The 23,395-nt window shown below is 34.2% G+C and overlaps 1 protein-coding gene and 1 long non-coding RNA gene across 2 annotated transcripts; one reads left to right on the top strand and one right to left on the bottom strand.

The window, feature by feature from the left end:
* The first annotated feature begins 11,875 nt into the window (after nucleotides 1-11,875).
* On the top strand, nucleotides 11,876-13,128 carry LOC123266565. Its single transcript, XR_006509804.1, has 3 exons — nucleotides 11,876-12,177; nucleotides 12,960-12,965; nucleotides 13,118-13,128. It is a non-coding gene; the product is annotated as an uncharacterized LOC123266565 (long non-coding RNA).
* Nucleotides 13,129-17,659: 4,531 nt separating this feature from the next.
* Nucleotides 17,660-18,026, bottom strand: LOC123266564 (baculoviral IAP repeat-containing protein 8-like). Its single transcript, XM_044730869.1, has 2 exons — nucleotides 17,928-18,026; nucleotides 17,660-17,856 (listed from the first exon to the last, which is right to left on the bottom strand). The coding sequence occupies exons 1-2, from the start codon at nucleotides 18,019-18,021 to the stop codon at nucleotides 17,678-17,680; spliced, it is 273 nt and encodes a 90-aa protein (XP_044586804.1). The 5' UTR covers nucleotides 18,022-18,026; the 3' UTR covers nucleotides 17,660-17,677.
* Between the last annotated feature and the right edge of the window lie 5,369 nt (nucleotides 18,027-23,395).

Here is a 23,395-nt window from a genome sequence, read left to right as displayed (position 1 = left end):
GGAAGCTGACGGCGGTCCTGGGAACCAACGAAGAGAGCGGAGTGATTATGAGAAGACTCGCTCGCCAAAACCCTGGACTCAACACTGAATTGTGGAGGAGAATCTGGGACAGACGAACGGTCGGCAAGACCGTTCACCTGGTTCTGGGGGTGGACCAGAAGTCACTGGCGACACTCTCGGGGTGCAATTACTCACCCCACTTCGGATTGGGTAGGGCTCGCTTTTACGAGGCCCAATCCAAATCCGGAGGGGGGAAAGAGAGTGCTGCCGGGGCTACTGAGCCCGCACCCAAAACCGAGCCTCCCAAGGGAGGACTGTCGACGGGAGAGGTCGAGCCGGCCAAGGCTTCGGATGCCAAGGGCGGCTCGATCCCTCCAGAGGGACGAGGGACTTCGGTCGCTGCCACCCCGCTGGAGAGCCGAGAGGCCTCCCGTGGAGAGGCACAAGCGACGAAACCGGGTCCTTCTTCCCTAACGACGATGCAAGGCATAGGGTCCCTTCTGAAGCCTGCGCGTCTCCTAATTAGGAGTGCCTCCGAAGAGGATGGAACGATCCCCGAGGGACGTTCCAGCTCCAGAGGAAGGCCCACTAAAGCGGAGACGCTAGCTAAAGAAGGGGCCAAAGGGCTTAAGCTGGGTAAGCAATCTACCCTTGCTCAGGCCCTAGCCAAATGGGAGAAAGGGTCCGGCACATTGAAGGAACCAAACACCCAAGGCAAAAGAGATGAAGATGGACATGAAAATGTCCCCATCCCCCTTGACACACCTTAACTCCAACCTTCCCCCACATTCCCACCTCCCTCTTCTCGCAAATTCGCGAAGACCGTCAGCAATGCAGCATTTACAGCTGCAAAGCAGACGACGTTTTCGCAAATTAACTTACAGCACTGCAAAGCGGCCTCTGCTTTACTTAGCAGAGACCTAGCAGTGAGGCACACAGATGTATCCCTGATACAAGAACCCTGGACGTACAAAGGGCAAGTATTAGGGATAGAACTGAAAGGTGGCAGTCTGGTCTATGGTGAATCAGAGCAGGGGCCTAAAGCCTGTATCTTCATAAACAGGAAGCATACAGCGCTCAAGTTGCACCAGTTCTGCACCAGAGACCTGGCTGTTGCCTCAATAAAAATTCCCATAGGAGAAACTAAGGCGGATATCATAATAGGATCTGCCTATCTCCCCTATGAAGATACGACGGTGCCCACTGAGGAGGTCATTAGACTGGTGGAGCACTGCAAAGTCAATGATCTGCCACTCATTGTGGGGTGTGACGCAAACGCACATCACATAGTGTGGGGCAGCTCAGACATTAATAGAAGAGGCTCAGCATTGCTGGAGTACCTCTCAACCACAGGCTTGGAAATCCTGAATGAAGGATCCAAACCTACCTTTGTCACTTCTCGAAGGCAAGAAGTGATCGATTTAACGCTGGGCTCTCGAAGGATAGCACAGGAAATCAGAGGCTGGGAAGTCAGCAAAGAGGATTCTCTTTCTGACCACAGACAGATAAACTTTTTAGTGAGAGGCAACAATAGTAATGGAACTCAGGACACTTATAGGAACCCCAAATCTGCGGACTGGCTCAAATATAAAAAAGAGCTAAGAAACAGATTGGGGAGACCTGTAAGAGGACTGAGGAACGTGCCAAGGATTGAGCAAGTGGCCGAACACTTGCAACAAGCCATTGTTCAGTCCTATGAGATTGCCTGCCCACTAAAAGTTAGGAAAAGCAGCAAACGGGTGACATGGTGGAATGCAAAGCTGAATAAGCTTCGCACCCTGTCCAGAAAGTTGCTGAATAAGGCCATCAAGACAAAAACGGACCAAGACTGGGCAGACTATAAAGCTGCCCAAAAACTGTATAAAAAACATATCAAGGTCTCAAAACTAGACGCCTGGAGGAGATTCTGCGGAGAGCTGGAGGACTTACCACTGGTGGCCCGCCTACGCAGAATCTTTACTTCAGGACCTAAAACAAAACTCGGTGTCCTCACCCTACAAGATGGTAGAGTGACTGAAAACAACGAGGAAACATTAGCGCACCTCTGCGAGGTTCATTTTCCTGGCTCGGAACTCATGGAACTGGAACAGGAAGAAGCCTCAGAGAATGCGATAATAAAAGCAGTCACGAAACGAGGAGACTGGAGCACAGCCGTCAGAGTGATAACACCTGATAGAATAAGGTGGGCAATTGGAAACTTTGAAAGGTTCAAGAGCCCAGGGGTGGATGGGATCTTCCCGGCTCTCCTGCAGGAGGGAAGAGAAATCCTCATCAAACACCTAACTAGACTTTTTAGGGCCTGCCTGGCCCTAAGCTACATACCGAAGGCTTGGCGTGAGGTCAGGGTTGTCTTTATACCAAAACATGGCAAAAGCAGCTATGACCTGGCCAAGTCCTTCAGACCTATTAGCCTAACATCGTTTCTCCTCAAGACATTGGAAAGACTGGTGGATAGGCACATAAGAGATAATGCACTAAACGACACGCCGGTGCATTATACACAGCACGCATACCAGGCAGGCAGATCCGTCGAAACGGCCCTACATGATGTGGTTACCTACATTGAAAGGGCCTTTCGAGGGAAGGAATCGGTCCTGGGAGTGTTTATAGATATAGAAGGGGCGTTTGACAATACCCCCTTCGAATCAATATGCGAGGCTACAGAGCTCTTCGGGGTAGAGAAATCTATCACCGGTTGGGCTCATTTTATGCTTCGCACAAGAATAGTGACTGCCGGACTCAGTGACACTAGAGTCCGGGCCCGTGTGAGAAGGGGCTGCCCACAAGGTGGGGTTACCTCCCCTCTCATGTGGATCCTGGTCATCAATGAGCTCCTAGTGGCACTAGAAAACCTAGGAGTATATGCTGTAGGCTACGCCAATGACGTCGCACTGATGATTAAAGGCTCAAGCCCGACGGAGATGAGATGGAGAACACAACGTGCTCTAGATCTCATACAGAAATGGTGCATAGGAAAATCTCTAAGGGTTAACCCCAACAAAACAGAGGTGGTACTCTTCACCAAAAGAAGGAAGCTGAAAATTACGGCTCCCTCTATCTTTGGCATGGAGCTTAAATTTTCAAAGGAGGTACGCTACTTAGGCGTAACTCTAGACAGTAAGCTCACATGGAGAAGCCATATCGAGAAGCAGACCCAAAAAGCAACTGCCACTTTCTGGGCATGCAGAAGAATATTTGGCATAACATGGGGCCTGAAACCAAGACTGATCAAGTGGATTTACACGGCGATCTTGGTTCCACAGCTCACCTTTGCCTCTGTTGTGTGGTGGCCTTCGCTTAAGAAGAACATCAACACCAAGGCATTCCTAAAAGTCTACCGACTGTCGTTGCTAGGGATAACTGGGGCTCTAAGAACCACAACTACCTTAGCAATGGGGGCGCTCCTGAACCTGGAGCCCCCGCATATCACTGCAGAAGCTCTTACTATGAAAACAGCAATGAGATTGCTCTTTAACGGACACTGGACAAGGGCTAGGACGGGACATGCAGCCATCCTAAGGGACAGGGGACTCGACAGATTCCTAACCCAAGGAGGAGACATGAGCCCTCGAAGCTACCACTTCAGACGTCAATACAAGGTCCTTATCCCAAGTAGGCAGGAATGGGACGAGGAAAACAAGAGCATCCTGTCCCCCATAGGGCTAGTCTGGTATACGGACGGCTCAAAAACGGACAAAGGGGCAGGAGCTGGAATTTATAGCAGTGGACCGAAAACAGAAATCTCTCTGCGGCTAGGGGACACTGCTTCGGTTTTCCAGACAGAGGTATACGCGATCTGGGCCTGTGTAGAGCACATTTCTAAGCTCAACCACAGGAACAAGCACGTGTACATCTGCAGCGATAGTTGCGCTGCGCTCAGGGCACTAGAACAAACTGAAGTGTCCTCGAGACTAGTGCGAAAATGCATAGACTCCCTAAATGAATTAGCAGAGTATAACAAAGTCAAACTACTGTGGGTACCGGGCCATAGCGGGAACGCAGGAAATGACAAAGCAAATGAGCTGGCGAAAGCGGGAGCTCGTAAAAGAGACCCTGAACCAGTAATCAGCATAGCGGTGTCTTTTAGTCTCATAAAGCAACACGCTTCCCTATGGACTAATGACAAGTTTCAGGAAGTGTGGGCAGAGGCAAAAGGCATGATGCATACGAGGGCACTTTTTAAAGGACCCTCCAAGACATTAGGCTTGTCCTTGATAGGGCTCGACAAGAAGCTGCTAAGGCTAACTGTCGGGTATATCACAGGACACTGGCTAACCGGCAGGCATCTGAGACGCCTAGGCATCTCAGATCACTCGATGTGCCCCAGATGCCTATCGGAGGAGGAAACTCCTCTACATCTAATCCTCCATTGCAGAAAACTGACAACAGCCCGAAAGGACATACTAGGATTCTGCGATGGAGAGTCTATTGATATACAGGAGATTGGCGTGGGACAGTTGCTTCACTTCTTGAAGCAGACAGGCCTGGCCAATCTCCGAGCTATATAACGTAACCAACCTAGAAGGGCTGAGTACAATGGTCCAATAGGACTGAGTGCTTGGCTCAATGTCGGCTACAATATTCCCTCCCCCCCTAATTCTGGCTGGGAAGATTAGTATTAAAAATCATTAGTTATATAATAATTAACAATAAAAAAAAAATTTTTCTTAATTATTTAACCTACTTTCCAAGAAATTTCACGCCCGTTTAGTTTTGAACGGGTGACTATTATTTTCGCCAGGAAAATAATTGCAAAGATCAATTGGCTGGGGGGATTAGTATTAAAAACGATTAATTATATAACAATACACAATAAAAAAAATAATTTTCTTAATAATTGTACTTACTTTCCAAGAAATTTCACGCCCGTTTAGTTTTAAACGGGTGACTATTATTTTCGCAAGGAAAATAATTGCAAAGATCAGTTGGCTTGGGGGATTATTATTATAAATCATTGATTATATAACAATTATATAACAATACACAATAAGAAAAAAATTTTCTTAATTATTTAACCTACTATCCAAGAAATTTCACACCCGTTTAGTTTCGAACGGGTGACTATTATTTTCGCAAGGAAAATAATTGCAAAGATCAGTTGGCTGGGGGGATTAGTATTAAAAACGATTAATTATATAACAATACACAGTAAAAAAAATAATTTTCTTAATAATTTTACTTACTTTCCAAGAAATTTCACGCCCGTTTAGTTTTAAACGGATGACTATTATTTTCGCAAGGAAAATAATTGCAAAGATCAGTTGGCTGCGAGGATTAGTATTAAAAACGATTAATTATATAACAATACACAATAAAAAAAAAAATTTTCTTAATTATTTAACCTACTATCCAAGAAATTTCACGCCCGTTTAGTTTTGAACGGGTGACTATTATTTTCGCAAGGAAAATAATTGCAAAGATCAGTTGGCTTGGGGGATTATTATTATAAATCATTGATTATATACTAACGAACAAAAAAAAAAAAATTTTCTTAATTATTTCATTTGTCACATAAAAAATTGCATGCCCGTTTAATATTAAACGGGTGACTGTTATTTTCGTAAGGTAAATAATTGCAATAATCAGTTGGCTTGGGGGATTAGTATTAAAAATCATTGATTATATAACAATACACAATAAAAAAAAAAATTTTCTTAATTATTTAACCTACTATCCAAGAAATTTCACGCCCGTTTAGTTTTGAACGGGTGACTATTATTTTCGCAAGGAAAATAGATGCAACAATCAGTTGGCTGGGAGGATTAGTATTAGAAATTATTGATTATATAATTATAAACTATAAACAAAATTTTCTTAATTATTTCACTTGACACACAAAAAATTGCATACCCGTATAATATTCAACGGGTGACTGTTATTTTCGCAAGGTAAGTAAATGCAATAATCAGTTGGCTGGGGGGATTAGTATTGAAAATCGTTAATTATCTAATAATAGACAATAAAAAAAAAATTTTCTAAATTATTTATCCAGATTCCAAGAAATTTCACGCCCGTTTAGTTTTGAACGGGTGACTATTATTTTTGCAAGGAAAATAATTGCAAACATCAGTTGGCTTGGGGGATTATTATTATAAATCATTGATTATATACTAACGAACAAAAAAAAAAAAATTTTCTTAATTATTTCATTTGACACACCAAAAATTGCATGCCCATTTAGTTTTGAACGGGTAACTATTATTTTTACTAGGAAAATAATTGCAATGATTAGTTGGCTGGGGGGATTAGTATTGAAAATCGTTAATTATCTAATAATAGACAATAAAAAAAAAATTTTCTAAATTATTTATCCAGATTCCAAGAAATTTCACGCCCGTTTAGTTTTGAACGGGTGACTATTATTTTTGCAAGGAAAATAATTGCAAACATCAGTTGGCTTGGGGGATTATTATTATAAATCATTGATTATATACTAACGAACAAAAAAAAAAAAATTTTCTTAATTATTTCATTTGACACACCAAAAATTGCATGCCCATTTAGTTTTGAACGGGTAACTATTATTTTTACTAGGAAAATAATTGCAATGATTAGATGGCTCGGGGGATTAGTACTAAAAATCATTAATCATATAACAATACACAATAAAAAAAAAATTTTTCTTAATTATTTAACCTACTTTCCAAGAAACTTCACGCCCGTTTAGTTTTGAACGGGTGACTGTTATTTTCGTAAGGTAAATAATTGCAATAATCAGTTGGCTTGGGGGATTAGTATTGAAAATCGTTAATTACATAATAATAAACAATAAAAAAAAAAATTATCTTAATTATTTATCCAATTCTCAAGAAATTTCACGCCCGTTTAGTTTTGAACGGGTGACTATTATTGTCGCAAGGAAAATAATTGCAAAGATCAGTTGGCTGCGAGGATTAGTATTAAAAACGATTAATTATATAACAATCCGAACAAAAACAGTTTAACTGTATAAAATTGCGCCAAGTCCACGTTTATAGAACTCATCTCAATAACATTTGCACTTTACAAAAAAAATTAGGCTCGTTTCAATAATTTTCATTCTCTACAAAAAGATGCGAAATACAAAAAAATACCAAGAAACCGTCATAATGTTGAAAAAATTGAAATAAAATTTGTTAAAAATTAAAAAGTTAAAAAAAAAATTTTTTATCGTACTTGGTGCGCGTCATTGAGTACCGCAAATTTTTTTGGAAGCATGTCAACTCAAGAAAAAACGATTTCGCTTGTATATATATAATCATATTATATATTTATATAGATTTACATTAGTCAAGGGTACTGAACTCATTGAAAACATTGCTTAGTGTATTAATTATCAGTTTTAGTGAAAAAACCCGTTTTTAAAATTTTTTTTAGATCTTTAGTGAAAACAACTGTCAATATGGTGGTGTGTTCAAGAAATCTGAAATTATATAAAATTTTCGGATTCATTTTTTTTCAGCTTCGTCATTAATTTTAAATGAAGAACCTTATGCAATATTAAAGCTTGATATTGCTTCGTTTAATTGTAATTAACACATTTTGATTGGCACTCACACCGCATTTTCCCAATTAGTCGGCCATATGTTTTATTTTTTAGTAAACACAATTCTCACAATGCAACCGACCCAACGGGTGCATGCGTATCGACTTGTATGTAGTTTGCATAACTGCGTATGGAATGTCGATTTTACCTAACTTTTGTAAAACTTATTATGAAATAATATAGGTTCACTTACTTATAAATTTCTCAACATTAAAAAGATGTTCATTTATCCTGAAAAAATTTGGGGTACTCAATGACGCGCGCCGAGTACGATAAAAAATTTTTTTTTTAATTTTTTAATTTTTAACAAATTTTATTTCAATTTTTTCAACATTATGACGGTTTCTTGGTATTTTTTTGTATTTCGCATCTTTTTGTAGAGAATGAAAATTATTGAAACAAGCCTAATTTTTTTTGTAAAGTGCAAATGTTATTGAGATGAGTTCTATGAACGTGGACTTGGCGCAATTTTTTACAGTTAAACTGTTTTTGTTCGGATTTCATATCTTTTTGTTAAGTGTCATTTTTTGCTCGCCTCTACATTACACTTGTAACTTACAGACATAAGTGTGCTATGTTGTATCTAGTAAACCTTCTACCCTTGATTCTATGTACAATGTATTTAAAAAAAGAACTTGAGAGGTGTCAAGGGACACCCGGATGGAACGAACTTCCTTTAGATTAATTAGTGAAGGAATTGTAATAAAATTATCCATTGGAAACTTTACATTTCAGAAAAAAACGAGTGAGCCTCACAGGCATAAGGTCACAATAGAAGTGAAACTTTTTTAATCGTTAAGTTGGTCTATATTATATGTATATTTATAATATAGCATCTCATGTTTTGAAAAACACAAGAAAATAATTTTATCAACTACTCGGTATTTGAGAAATAAAACACAAAAGTTTGAAAAATCCAAAAATGCACGCCTGATAACGCTAATTTATTAAAAAAATTGTGTAATTGAAAAAAAAAAAATTAGGAATACGGTTGACTCTGAAGGCCACCCGGGAAAAAATGATCAGGACTGATCAGACCTGTTCATATCTGATCAGGCCTGAAATTAGACCTGAGCAGACCTGTTCATATCTGATCAGGCCTGAAATTAGACCTGAGCAGGCCTGTTCATGTATGATCAGGCCTGAAATTATACCTGATCAGACCTGTTCATGCCTGTTCATGTCTGAAGCATTAAATACGCTCAGACCTGATCAGACCTGTTCATGCCTGCTCATGCCTGTTCATGTCTGAAGCATTAAATACGCTCAGACCTGTTCATGCCTGCTCATGTCTGTTCATGTCTGAAGCGTTAAATACGTTCAGATCTGATCAGACCTGTTCATGCCTGCTCATGTCTGTTCATGTCTGAAGCCTTAAATACGCTCAGACCTGATCAGACCTGTCCATGTCTGATATCTAGCCAACACTGAGAGACAATTTTATTTAATAGTAATGAAATTTTATTACTATTTAATAAAACGTTTATTTGGCTAATCCCAAATAAAAATTTATTAAATATTAATTAAATTTCCTTAAATACTAATAAAAATTTTATTAAATACTAATAAATGTTTCTTAGTATGTAATGAATATTTATCTACATGTAATATAAAGAAAATTCATTAATCAACTAACTAACAAGTATTGATCAGTAATTAATTGAATAAATAATTAAGTAAAATTGAATTTTGTCGGAACTATATTTTGAAATACAAAGTCTACAACTGTTGTTATCCGAGTGGATGTTAATTTTTATGCACTTAAATTTAAAAATTTCACAAATGAATCGATAAGAGTTAGACATTATTTAATAAAATGAAAACAGAAGCAGAAAACCAGACAATGTAGGGACGCATTTGTTAAAAATAAAGACTATGATTTCATAAATTCCATCGAATATTTATTTATTTTTATTATTTAAAATCTCTACATGTGATTCGTCATGAAGTAAACAAATAGGTTAGGTTAGGATGTCTTGTTAAAAAATCTTAATACTATTTATTAAAAGACTTTACTGTGAAAATATATTTGAATATATTATAATTAATTGATGAATATTAATTTTTTTTTTTTTTTGAGATTATTTCTTTTAATGACTTAATATTCGTATTAATGACAGCAAACGAAAGCGTCGTTCGTGGTTATTTTAATAAACACATATTAGTATTTAAGAAAATTTTATTAAATACTTATGAAATTTTATTAAATACTAATATAATTTTATTTATATGAAATATAATTTTATTAATATTAACTAAATTTTTTTTCAAGTCCAAATAAACTGTTTTATTACTATTGAATAAAATTCTCTCTCAGTGTAGAACCATATGTTGATGGAGCGAAAAAAAATACATAGCCGTTCCGAATAAATCACTGTAATATATGATTAATTATTAATAATTAATAAATTAGGTATAGAACTCCGTTAACTATAAGGATAAATCATGTATAAAATTTGAATTACTTGAAGTAGCTCGAAAGATACTCTCAAGTTAAGATGAATCATTTGGTCAAGAGGTAAAGTGTCAGTCTGAAGAGCGCGAGGTGTACGGTTCGAATCCCCGTCGGCACCGATTTTTTATGGACCTGATCGAGTCAGACATGAACAGATCTGATCAGACCTGAACATGCCTGGCCAGGTCTGATCAGACCCGGTCATTTTTCATACCTGATCAGACCTGAAGACTCATGCCTGTTCATGTCTGATCAGATCTGATCATTTTTTCCCGGGCATCCCTGCAACTTCCCGCCAATTCTATACCTAAACGCTTGAAATTGCACTTATGACGTTTTAGAGCTCTTCAAGCTCATAAATACAATTTGTATATTATTTTGAGCTTTCCGAGCTCAAAAAAATAGCTTTTGTATGCTTTTGAGCTCTTCGAGCTCAAAAGTTTGATAGAAGTTTGATAAAACACTATTTTTTTAATTTTCAAATCGCAATGACTTTTGAATAAATGAACCGATTTTCACGCGGTTGGTGGCATTTGACGCAGTTTTTTAAGTTTCATAAAAAATGTTTGAGTTTATATTGACAGAGTGGAAAAATTCGGAGTAATTCCGAAAAAACGCTTTTTTTGGTTTTCTTTCGTCAAAGATAACTCACGAACGAATTAACCGATTTTGACCGGACTGGCGGCGATCGATGTAGTTTTTTGATGTTAAGAGCTGATTAGTTTTTGAAATTGATCGGTAAAGCCGTTTGAAAGTTATTCCAAAAAAACCACTTTTGAAAAAATTTTTTTTTGTAGTTTTTTTGCGATTTCTCAAAATCTAGCAGTTCGAATCGATCTAAAGTGTATTGGAAATCTAAGTTTGGTCAAGCCCTTTCGAATGGCACCAACCGCGATAAAATCGGTCAAGCTGTTCAAAAGTTACGAGAGGTTTGAATACATCCACACACACACACACCACACACACACACCATCGCGGGAATAGTCAGGGAAGCTTCCTATAGGCCTCGAAACGTCGAGATTCGATGAAAACTCTATTTTCGTAAAATAGGGTGAAAACAATAACTTCCTGATTTTTGAAAATCTTCGATTTTCTTAGCGGGAAGTTAAAAATGATAATTAAAGGAATTATTGATTTAAATTGAATAATCTGGAGCTCAATAACATAATAATAATAGTAATAATAATAATAAATATCATCATTACTATTATATTTATCATCAATTCAGTGTGACCATTAAAATTATTTTCAATATCATCTTTATTATTATTATTTTTTTTATTATTTAATGTCATTATCATGTTGATGTTAGTAAAGATCACAATTCGTAAACTTATAAATAATATTCGTATTATGTAAGGAATATCATCGTTTCAAACTTCGCTCAATTAACAAGTAGTGCCACCTACAGGCAACAATCATCAAGACGTTTGTAGTATCTGTACATTGCTCGAACAGAATTACTCAGATCTTGATCAGCTGACTTTTCCGAAGAAAGCAAAATCAAACAATTCTAGCTCTTTTAGGGCCAGTTTTTCAAATCAAGATAAAATTTTATCCAGGATGAAATTTGTAACGGAGTGATCGTTACTCGGTAAATTCCCCTATTTCGGTACCCAGTTATTTATCGACTGCTCACAGTGCGCTGTGATCTAAAGCTCGTTTAGAGCTAGTAAGAAAGGCCCCAAGGTGGAGAAGCCGGCGTAGTGGTAGTGGGGAGAGCAGAGGGAGCAATAAGTGTAGAATTAAATTTGGTAAGAATCATTGTGACTGAGTAGCTCGAATGGACGAGACGCAAACATCCAGCTAAGGTAATTATTTTTATTCTGCTTGTCCAACGTGGAACGAAGCGATAATATTTTGTTAATTTAATGCTTGCTAGGCCTGGTGCCAGTTTGGTTAGATTAACTTTAACTTGTGATAATTTCTAATGCTGATTTGCGGTTACAGGCGTAATAGATACCCAGAGAGCGAGTGTTGGTGACCAGAGTTTGCCGCCAAATTGAGAATACCTCACCGAGGGAAAATTCACGCCAGTACCCGAAGACTAGGAGTTGCAGCTCACCGTTGGAGTGTAGATCAAAATTATAAAAACTCCAGGTACAAATAACGAGTCTTAATTATTTCTCGGGGCTGCGGCATCAGCCAGGCAACACGTCGGCTGAAGGTCACCGCCATTTCGTGCTCAGTCACAATCGTTAATTTTATTTAGTATCAGATTTAATAATAATACTAGAGAAAATTATAAAACAATTAATTAATAATACCAGGACAGGTTTCGGGTTATTGATTAATTTGTTAGGGAAATAATTTGTCTTGGTCATTACTAATTTTACACGTAGGCCTGTCGGGGTTAATAATACTAGGCATTTAGTTCGGGTTATTAATTCCAGATCTTTACGCCATGTGTAAAATTTATTAATTGAGAATCTTTGGATAATGATTTGGCTTAAGCCAATAGCAATGAAACTGAGTAAACCTCTAAATTAAAATTATTTAAGACTACAATTTATTCCGATCTAAAATTATTTGTAATAAATTATTTGGCGCATTATTTAATATTTGTCATAATGGAAATTAAAACTAGAATCAGGAATTATCATTAGAATTAATAGAACTGTCAAGTTAGAGTAGAAAATAAAAATTGTAAAAATTCGTCCGAAAAAATTACACTAAAAACTTGCGACAGAGACGCAAGACCGAGCGAGAGCGTCAGCCATTTTGTCCTGCGCGAGAACGCTGAGTAGAGGACATTCAAGGTCGAAACAAAATTGTCTCCGTTCGTTTGAAATAAAATAAACTCAAGTAAAATGAAATATTAAGTTTTAAGCAACACATAATAAAATACAATAGAATAATCTTTTGCCAAATTTCACTTTTGCGTTGGAAAATAAATTTAGTAAAATTTACTGCTGATTACTGGATTAAATAAAATAGCTCGAAATAAAATAATTTGGATTAAATTAAATAATATAAAAGATTTAAGTTTACTCGATTATAGGAATTTATTTAATTTTGTTAAAATAAAGATTAAAATTTATTTAGTAATTTCTCGGACACAATGAATGGATTTAATCCTCGATGAATTGGAATTTTAATTTGGATAATTATTGTTGTAGAAATTGAAGATACGGCAGTAATTTAGATAATAGGAATTTGTAATTTATAATTCGGAAAATGATGAATAAGAATTTTAGAAATATTAATTAGGAAAATAATATTCTGGAAATTAGATATAAATTGGAATTCAAGCGTTATTATTATTATTATTATTATTATTGGAATTGGAATAGAGTGTGTTTGTGTGTGAGTAAAGGGGCTATCCTACTTCGGGGTAGTTCTCTTAGAGTAGCGTGAAGTTTGGGGGACAGCGTGCGCTGTGTGGACAACGTGTGCAGTCACGTCCGGGTCCAGCTCAGTGGCGTGAGAGTCCGTGAGACCGCGCGAACTAAGTTAGAGTAGCGTTAGAGGTCCAGGGGACGACGCGAAGTAGATAGAGTACCGTGAGAGTCCAGTAGGCATCGGGTACTGCAACCACGTGAGGGTCTAGCTGGACAGCGTGAAATATACCGTATGAGAGTGAGAGTGAGTGTGATTGTTATCCATGAAATTTTATATGTTGTTATCTTGGCCATTATTTCAACTGTAAAAGGGAGTGGAAAATAAAGAATTTTGTTAAACGAATTTCTGTGTCTAAATTTTAGTTTCCTTTCAGCAATCTCTCACGACCCTGACCTAATACTCCATGTTCTGGTCCAGTTTTTGGATACTGAGTCCAAAAATCCAGTGGCGCCCTTAAGAGTAAAAAGGGGCGACCAAGGGAAACATATCATTCCGTTTCAAATTATTATTGCCAGTATATTTATATATATGAAATATATAGACATATTTTCATCATTAGATAAAATTTTATCCTGGATTGAAAAATTGGCCCTTAAATATTGACTCTAGTTAATAAATGCAATTGAATTAAAAGAAAATATATTTTGAAAAATACATATGGAAAGTTATTTAATAATTAATTCTAGGGATTTTATATTAAAAAAAAATTTTAACATTATTTGTTATTAAAAACATTTTCAATTCAAAGTTTGAATTTTTCCCGCGGAAATTGAATGTTTATAAAGTTTCCATATAAATCATTTAAAGTATCACTTTTCGTACAATATCTAGCAGCATTGATAAAATTTTATATCAATAAGCCGCGAATACTTTTTAGCTCAGATTGATAAACTAAATGATCAGTTGTAAGCTTTTAATTTCACATATATTTTGAAAAAATTTTTACATTTTTGTAGTTTTGATAGTTGTAAATTTGAATTTAATACTTTAATACTTAATAATTAAAAAACAATATCAATGATAATAATGATAAACCATATTATCAATTTATTATTACCATTATAATTATTTTTAGTATCATCCTTATTGTCATTGTTAATATTGTCGTTATTATAATTATTATTTAGTGTCAATATCATATTGTTGTTAGTAAATATCACAATTCGTAAACTTATAAATAATATTCGTATTTTGTAAGAAATATCATCGTTTCAAACTTCGCTTAATTAACAAGTAGTACCACCTACAGGCAACAATCATCAAGACGTTTGTAGTATCTGTACATTGCTCGAACAGAATTAATCAGATCTTGATCAGCTGACTTTTTCGAAGAAAGCAAAATCAAACAATGCTAGCTCTTTTAAGTATTGACTCTAGGTAATAAATGCAATTGAATTAACAGAAAATATATTTAGAAAAATACATATGGAAAGTTATTTAATAATTAATTCTAGGGATTTTATATTAAAAAAAATTTTTGACATTATTTGTTATTAAAAAAATTTTCAATTCAAAGTTTGTATTTTTCCCGCAGAAATTGAATGTTTATAAAGTTTCAATATAAATCAATTAAAGTATCACTTATCGTACAATATCTCGCAGCATCAATAAAATTTTATATAAATAAGCCGCAAATACTCTTTGACTTAGATTAACAAACTAAATTATCAATTGAAACTTTAATTTTACATGAATTTTTACATTTTTTTGTAATTGAGATAATTATAAATTCAAATCTAATCCTCAATGCTCAATAATTTAAAACTGATGATAATAATAATAATAATAATAATAATAATAATAATAATAATAATAATAATAATAATAATTATAATTATAATTATAATAATTATAATAATAATAAATATCGTTGCTATTATATTTATCAATTTATTATTAACATTATAATTATTTCCATTTTTTAACTATTATTATTATTATTATGATTATTATTATAACTTCATTTATTCTGTAGTATGTGTACGACTTCGTACATGTGCCGCTCTACGAGAGTGAATTACGTATAAAATTTGAATTTCCCGGGATTTGTAGCACTTCGTATACATACAGTGCTGTTTGTGTACGGAGTCGTATTGTTTCTTTGCTTTACCTTAGTCACATCGTTAGTTTATTATATAGAATTATATACAATACTTTCTCGCAGAGAGCTCAAAGTAAATAAACAAATTAAATAAATAAAAGGATAACTGCAAGCAATCTACCTTAGTTCATTAACACGTGTGTGAGCACCTTTAAGATTGGAGTTTACTTTTCTACGGTACTAAGTTGAATCGAGCGTTGGCTGCATTTTTTACCGCAAACTATCCCCTTGAAGCTACAGTTTATGTAGATATGTGATATCATATCACGGTTTAGCTGAATCGCGACTGGCGCCGCCTCGCGAGCACTGACGATACCCCTTTGATAGCGCTAAATTTAACATTAGATCTATTTATATTTATAAGAAAATTTTGGGAAAACCCCACAACCTAAGTCTAGAGTTTTAGCCATTAGTAAAAAAGGTTATTGTTAAAATGTATTTTTACTCTCTGAAAATTTATCACAATAGACTAGGAATAATAAGATAGTAAAGAGGATTAAGCCATAAATATATAAATTTACTACCTAATTGCTCTCGACCTAAGTAATTATAGAAATTAGAAAATATATTTTAATTTCTTAAGAAATATAAAATGTTGTATAAAAAAATGCGAGAAAATAGTCTGAGCCGACTAGTGACCCTCATTTATGACGAGTCTAGCTCAACCACTCAGTCTGGTAAATTCCCAGAGATGATGAAACTTCGGACAACTCTGCTAGCGAGCCCAGGTAGTTCAACAACGGTCGGAAAGGACGAGTACCTGAGTAGGAGTACAGCTAGGACCCAGTAGGAAGGAGAGGGACCAATCAACGTTGCCAAAAGGCCAGTACAGCGGAATACTCGGATGGTAGGGAGAGTCGCCCCCGCCACTTCTAGTGCTAGGAGTCGGACTTAGACATATTTGAGAAATATCAGAATATTATTCGAGCTCAGACCTATCACCTCGTTTCTAATTTTGTGTAAAGTCTTTTGAATACATATTTCAATTTAGTTAACTTAATTCCGTTCAAAAATTTATTTAAATTTATATTCACATATTATCATCTTCCTCATCCTATAAATTCCCGTTGATAGAGTTGAGTATTTCAATATTCCGGCAGGTTGACAACTGTACTCCAAATTACTCAACTCTATGCCAGCTTTACTCAAGGAGCATCCGTAACTCGAAATTTTTAATATCACGGTGAAAACAACTGTACTCCAAATTACTCAACTCCGTACCAACTTTACTCAACAGCATGTGGCTGTAAATGAAAAATTTTTTTTCAATTCGCACTGTATTCAAAGCCAACAGTATTCAATGCAGAGTTTACTCAGCGCTGAATAGATAAATAAGCAAGCCTCGGTAAGAACGAATTCAATCAGAGAGAAATGACCATATGGCGCTGTATGGAGATTCCGAAATCATCTTGAATTAATCAAGATAATATTTAAATAGATTGAACTTGGTAATAAATATAAACTAGTCATTACTTATTAGATTTATTTATAGAAAAAAAACTAGTCTATTTTATTATACCTTTATAAATAATTATAAAAATTATAAAACTTGGGTTAAAAATATTTAAATATTAATGAAAATATTTTAATTTTGATAATTATGGTCACACGATTTATTTAAAAAATTAGTTTGATTATAAAAACTTTATAATATTTTATTAGTTAAAATTAAGACAATTTTATTATAAAATAACATTTTGTGCACAATTGTTAGCTTACATTAAAATAATTAGGTTTAAGAACAAGTATGTGAAAAAAAAATTGCTTCTAGAAATATATTTCTAAAAACTTGATTGTGTTGAATCAATAATACTCATTTTAGTATTAATTAAATATTATTATTAACTATAATAAATTTAATTAATAAAAAAAAACTCTTATTATTGACTCAACACGATCAAATTTTAAGAAATTAGTTATAAGGAAAATTTTTTTTCTTATAAAAAAACGCTGGCGAAATCATAATGATTCAAATGTAAGAATAATTAAAACTTATTAAAATTGAAAACAAATGTTCGAAAAAAAAATCTTAAAATCAGTTAAGAACAGAAATATTAAAAAAAAATGCTTCCACAAATAAATTTCTGAAAACTTGATCGTGTTGAATCAATAATATTCGTTTTATTATTAATTAAATATTATTATTAACTATAATTAATTTAATTAATAAAAAAAAACTCTTATTATTGACTCAACACGATCAAGCTAAGAAATTATTTTTATGATTTTCTTTTATTTTTAATCTAAACCTGCACTATGGATGATTGGTAAATATTTTAATTTTTCGTGATTTTTCACGACAGAGTGGACAGCGATCTCCAATTTTTCGATTGCACTCATTGCAAAGACATAAATGACCGCATTTAATAAATGCCCAGACAGCAGCCCGAAATCTACAGCAGCAGCATATGCTTGTCCCTTCCGGAATAATCTCTGAAAATATTAATTTAAATTAGTAAAGAAAAATTGATTAAATTTCATATAATAATTTCTAAGTAAAATACCTTCGTCGTCACATGCTGAGTTACTTTGAGTTACTGTTAAGCCAGACGTTGACAGACTAGACTGTGACATCCTAGAACTTGACAAATTTGCCATCGCCGGGCTAGAACCGGCGGGGGCGGGCAGGCTGATTCGTTGACTGTTAAGCCAGACGTCGACGGGCTAGACTCTGACATCCTACGACTTGACAAATTTGCCATCGAAGAACTAGAACCGGATGGCTCAAACGCAGAAGAATTGTTGAAAGTTAAGCCAGATGGTGTGGACGCACGGCGATCAGTCACTGAAGTTACTAAGAAGTTAATGAAGTAATCTGTAACAAATCCAATTATTTATTAAATTGTTTCATAAGATGGCCAAATGAAAACTAAAAAAAATAATTAATGAAAAATTACCTTCATCATCACTATCCGATGAGATTATTAAAGTGTCATCTAAAGCACTCGCATTTTCCGATGATCCTGCAACCGTGTCATCAATCACAGCTTCAGCTGACATAGGCTGTCTTGGCATAGTCGGTCCCGTTGATGAGGTTCTTGGAGTGAACCTATCTGGGTAGGTACGTTGATTAATGACATTAGGCGGATCCTGCAGATCCGTTAATCGAGGCACTCTAATATTTAAACCTAGATGAGTTTAAGAGAAAACAGAGTAAAAAAAAAAATATAAAGTAAGATTATTCATGAATTTTAACAACTATAGTGAAACATAGTTATTAAAGACAAGATTTTTTGGCAACTTCTGTTGACCGCTATCAGCAGGATTTAATTTTGCGTGCTGTTGCCAGTGAAGCTAGTAAGATTTCTTGTCTTTAATAACTATGTTTCACTATAGTTGTTAAAATTCATGAATAATCTTACTTTATATTTTTTTTTACTCTGTTTTCTCTTAAACTCATCTAGGTTTAAATATTAGAGTGCCTCGATTAACGGATCTGCAGGATCCGCCTAATGTCATTAATCAACGTACCTACCCAGATAGGTTCACTCCAAGAACCTCATCAACGGGACCGACTATGCCAATACAGCCTATGTCAGCTGAAGCTGTGATTGATGACACGGTTGCAGGATCATCGGAAAATGCGAGTGCTTTAGATGACACTTTAATAATCTCATTGGATAGTGATGATGAAGGTAATTTTTCATTAATTATTTTTTTTAGTTTTCATTTGGCCATCTTATGAAACAATTTAATAAATAATTGGATTTGTTACAGATTACTTCATTAACTTCTTAGTAACTTCAGTGACTGATCGCCGTGCGTCCACACCATCTGGCTTAACTTTCAACAATTCTTCTGCGTTTGAGCCATCCGGTTCTAGTTCTTCGATGGCAAATTTGTCAAGTCGTAGGATGTCAGAGTCTAGCCCGTCGACGTCTGGCTTAACAGTCAACGAATCGTCTGCGTCTGCCCCCGCCGGTTCTAGCCCGGCGATGGCAAATTTGTCAAGTTCTAGGATGTCACAGTCTAGTCTGTCAACGTCTGGCTTAACAGTAACTCAAAGTAACTCAGCATGTGACGACGAAGGTATTTTACTTAGAAATTATTATATGAAATTTAATCAATTTTTCTTTACTAATTTAAATTAATATTTTCAGAGATTATTCCGGAAGGGACAAGCATATGCTGCTGCTGTAGATTTCGGGCTGCTGTCTGGGCATTTATTAAATGCGGTCATTTATGTCTTTGCAATGAGTGCAATCGAAAAATTGGAGATCGCTGTCAACTCTGTCGTGAAAAATCACGAAAAATTAAAATATTTACCAATCATCCATAGTGCAGGTTTAGATTAAAAAAATAAAAGAAAATCATAAAAATAATTTCTTAAAATTTGATCGTGTTGAGTCAATAATAAGAGTTTTTTTTTATCAATTAAATTAATTATAGTTAATAATAATATTTAATTAATAATAAAACGAATATTATTGATTCAACACGATCAAGTTGTCAGAAATTTATTTGTGGAAGCATTTTTTTTAATATTTCTGTTCTTAACTGATTTTAAGATTTTTTTCGAACATTTGTTTTCAATTTTAATAAGTTTTAATTATTCTTACATTTGAATCATTATGATTTCGCCAGCGTTTTTATAAGAAAAAATTTTCCTTATAACTAATTTCAAAATTTGATCGTGTTGAGTCAATAATAAGAGTTTTTTATTAATTAAATTTATTATAGTTAATAATAATATTTAATTAATACTAAAATGAGTATTATTGATTCAACACAATCAAGTTTTTAGAAATATATTTCTAGAAGCAATTTTTTTTTCACATACTTGTTCTTAAACCTAATTATTTTAATGTAAGCTAACAATTGTGCACAAAATGTTATTTTATAATAAAATTGTCTTAATTTTAACTAATAAAATATTATAAAGTTTTTATAATCAAACTAATTTTTTAAATAAATCGTGTGACCATAATTATCAAAATTAAAATATTTTCATTAATATTTAAATATTTTTAACCCAAGTTTTATAATTTTTATAATTATTTATAAAGGTATAATAAAATAGACTAGTTTTTTTTCTATAAATAAATCTAATAAGTAATGACTAGTTTATATTTATTACCAAGTTCAATCTATTTAAATATTATCTTGATTAATTCAAGATGATTTCGGAATCTCCATACAGCGCCATATGGTCATTTCTCTCTGATTGAATTCGTTCTTACCGAGGCTTGCTTATTTATCTATTCAGCGCTGAGTAAACTCTGCATTGAATACTGTTGGCTTTGAATACAGTGCGAATTGAAAAAAAATTTTTCATTTACAGCCACATGCTGTTGAGTAAAGTTGGTACGGAGTTGAGTAATTTGGAGTACAGTTGTTTTCACCGTGATATTAAAAATTTCGAGTTACGGATGCTCCTTGAGTAAAGCTGGCATAGAGTTGAGTAATTTGGAGTACAGTTGTCAACCTGCCGATTACTACACATTTTTATTTTATCTAGTCTGTGGCATGTCACTTTTTACATAAAAAAAAAGTCAGGATCGAAAAATGTGAGCGCGCTATAGTATGTGCTGATAAAATTTAATAATTTCAAGTAAATAAATTGTTATAAGTGAATATAAATTAATTAATACGGTAAAATAAATTATGAATTACTGTTATAGTATTAAAAACGATTAATTATATAATAATAAACAATAAAAAAAAAATTTCTTTAATTATTTATCAAATTTCCAAGAAATTTCACGCCCGTTTAGTTTTGAACGGGTGACTATTATTTACGCAAGGAAAATAATTGCAAAGATCAGTTGGCTGCGAGGATTAGTTTTAAAAAACGATTAATTATATAACAATACACAATAAAAAGAAAAATTTTCTTAATTATTTAACCTACTATCCTAGAAATTTCACGCCCGTTTAGTTTCGAACGGGTGACTATTATTTTCGCAAGGAAAATAATTGCAAAGATCAGTTGGCTGGGGGGATTAGTATTAAAAACGATTAATTATATAACAATACACAATAAAAAAAATAATTTTCTTAATAATTTAACTTACTTTCCAAGAAATTTCACGCCCGTTTAGTTTTAAACGGGTGACTATTATTTTCGCAAGGAAAATAATTGCAAAGATCAGTTGGCTGCGAGGATTAGTATTAAAAACGATTAATTATATAACAATACACAATAAAAAAAATAATTTTCTTAATAATTTAACTTACTTTCCAAGAAATTTCACGCCCGTTTAGTTTTAAACGGGTGACTATTATTTTCGCAAGGAAAATAATTGCAAAGATCAGTTGGCTGTGAGGATTAGTATTAAAAACAATTAATTATATAACAATACACAATAAAAAAAAAATTTCTTTAATTATTTATCAAATTTCCAAGAAATTTCACGCCCGTTTAGTTTTGAACGGGTGACTATTATTTTCACAAGGAAAATAATTGCAAAGATCAGTTGGCTGCGAGGATTAGTTTTAAAAAACAATTAATTATATAACAATACACAATAAAAAAAAAATTTTTCTTAATTATTTAACCTACTATCCAAGAAATTTCACGCCCGTTTAGTTTCGAACGGGTGACTATTATTTTCGCAAGGAAAATAATTGCAAAGATCAGTTGGCTGGGGGGATTAGTATTAAAAACGATTAATTATATAACAATACACAATAAAAAAAATAATTTTCTTAATAATTTAACCTACTTTTTAAGAAATTTCACTCCCGCTTAGTTTTGAACGGATGACTATTATTTTCGCAAGGAAAGAAATTGCAATTATCAGTTAAGAGGGGGGGGGGGAGATTAATATTAAGAATGATCAATTAGATCAGTTAGATCTCCGCTGGCTTAAAAATCATATCCCTCAAATTTCTATATTTCTTACAGCTCTCTTTAACAGGTCGCTTGAAACAGGTATATTTCCGCAAAATTGGAAAATGATCTTTATTATCCCCTTGAATAAAATCTCACCCCCGCGTACACTCTCCGATACTCGTCCAATAGCTAATACATCTCATTTAAGCAAAGTATTTGAACGATTAATAGCCAATCAAATGATGAATTATCTTGAGACTAATGAACTACTTGACAAGTTTCAGTCTGGTTTCAGAAAACATCATGGAACACAACCAGCTCTGTTAAAACTAGTGGATGATGTTAGTAAAGCAATAGATGATAATAAATTGACGCTTTTAGTTCTTTTCGATTTAACTAAGGCGTTTGATTATGTGAATCCAAAGGTTATTTTGAAGACCTTGGTTGAGCTAGGCTTTTCTTATGATACAATAAATTGGTTCTTTTCATATCTCACGAACAGAAGTCAGTCAGTAGTGAATGAACAAGGGGTACCAGTTGGTTTTTTGGAAACTTCGTCCGGCGTTCCTCAAGGATCGGTCCTTGGTCCGATTTTATTCCTTCTAGTCATGAACTTAGTTACTAAGCGGCTTATGTATAGCCGATATGGTTTATATGCCGATGACACGTACATCTATATTCACTTTTATCCTTACCAATTACATGATGCAGTGAGACTGATGAATATTGATGCCCTCGCGGTTGTAGAATGGGCTAGAGTAAATGGCCTTGAAGTTAATCTCTTAAAAACTAAGGCTATGCTATTAGGATCTAATAATAGAGTAAAAGCGCTCCAGCGTGAAGGCTTACCACCTATCATTGTTGATGGTGTGGCTTTACCCTATACAGAGTCTACAAAATGTCTGGGCCTTCACTTATCATGTAACTTGTCCTGGAACTGTCATATCTCAAAAACTGTCAGCAAAATAAACTCAACTTTATATAGTTTAAAATTACGTAAAAATATTTATACTGTTGATATTAAAAAACTATTAGTCTCTGCAACTATTCTACCTTTAATTGATTACTGCTCTATAGTTTTGATGAATTCAACTTATGATCGCAAGCTACAGCGTGCTTTAAATTCAGCTGTTCGCTTTATTTATGGCTTAAAACGTGCTGAACATATTACCCCGTACAGACGTGAACTTGGTTGGC

Source organism: Cotesia glomerata, linkage group LG6, assembly GCF_020080835.1.
Source record: "Cotesia glomerata isolate CgM1 linkage group LG6, MPM_Cglom_v2.3, whole genome shotgun sequence".
In the NCBI taxonomy this organism is placed as follows: Eukaryota; Metazoa; Arthropoda; class Insecta; order Hymenoptera; family Braconidae; genus Cotesia; species Cotesia glomerata.
This window is presented reverse-complemented; position numbering and strand designations above follow the sequence as displayed.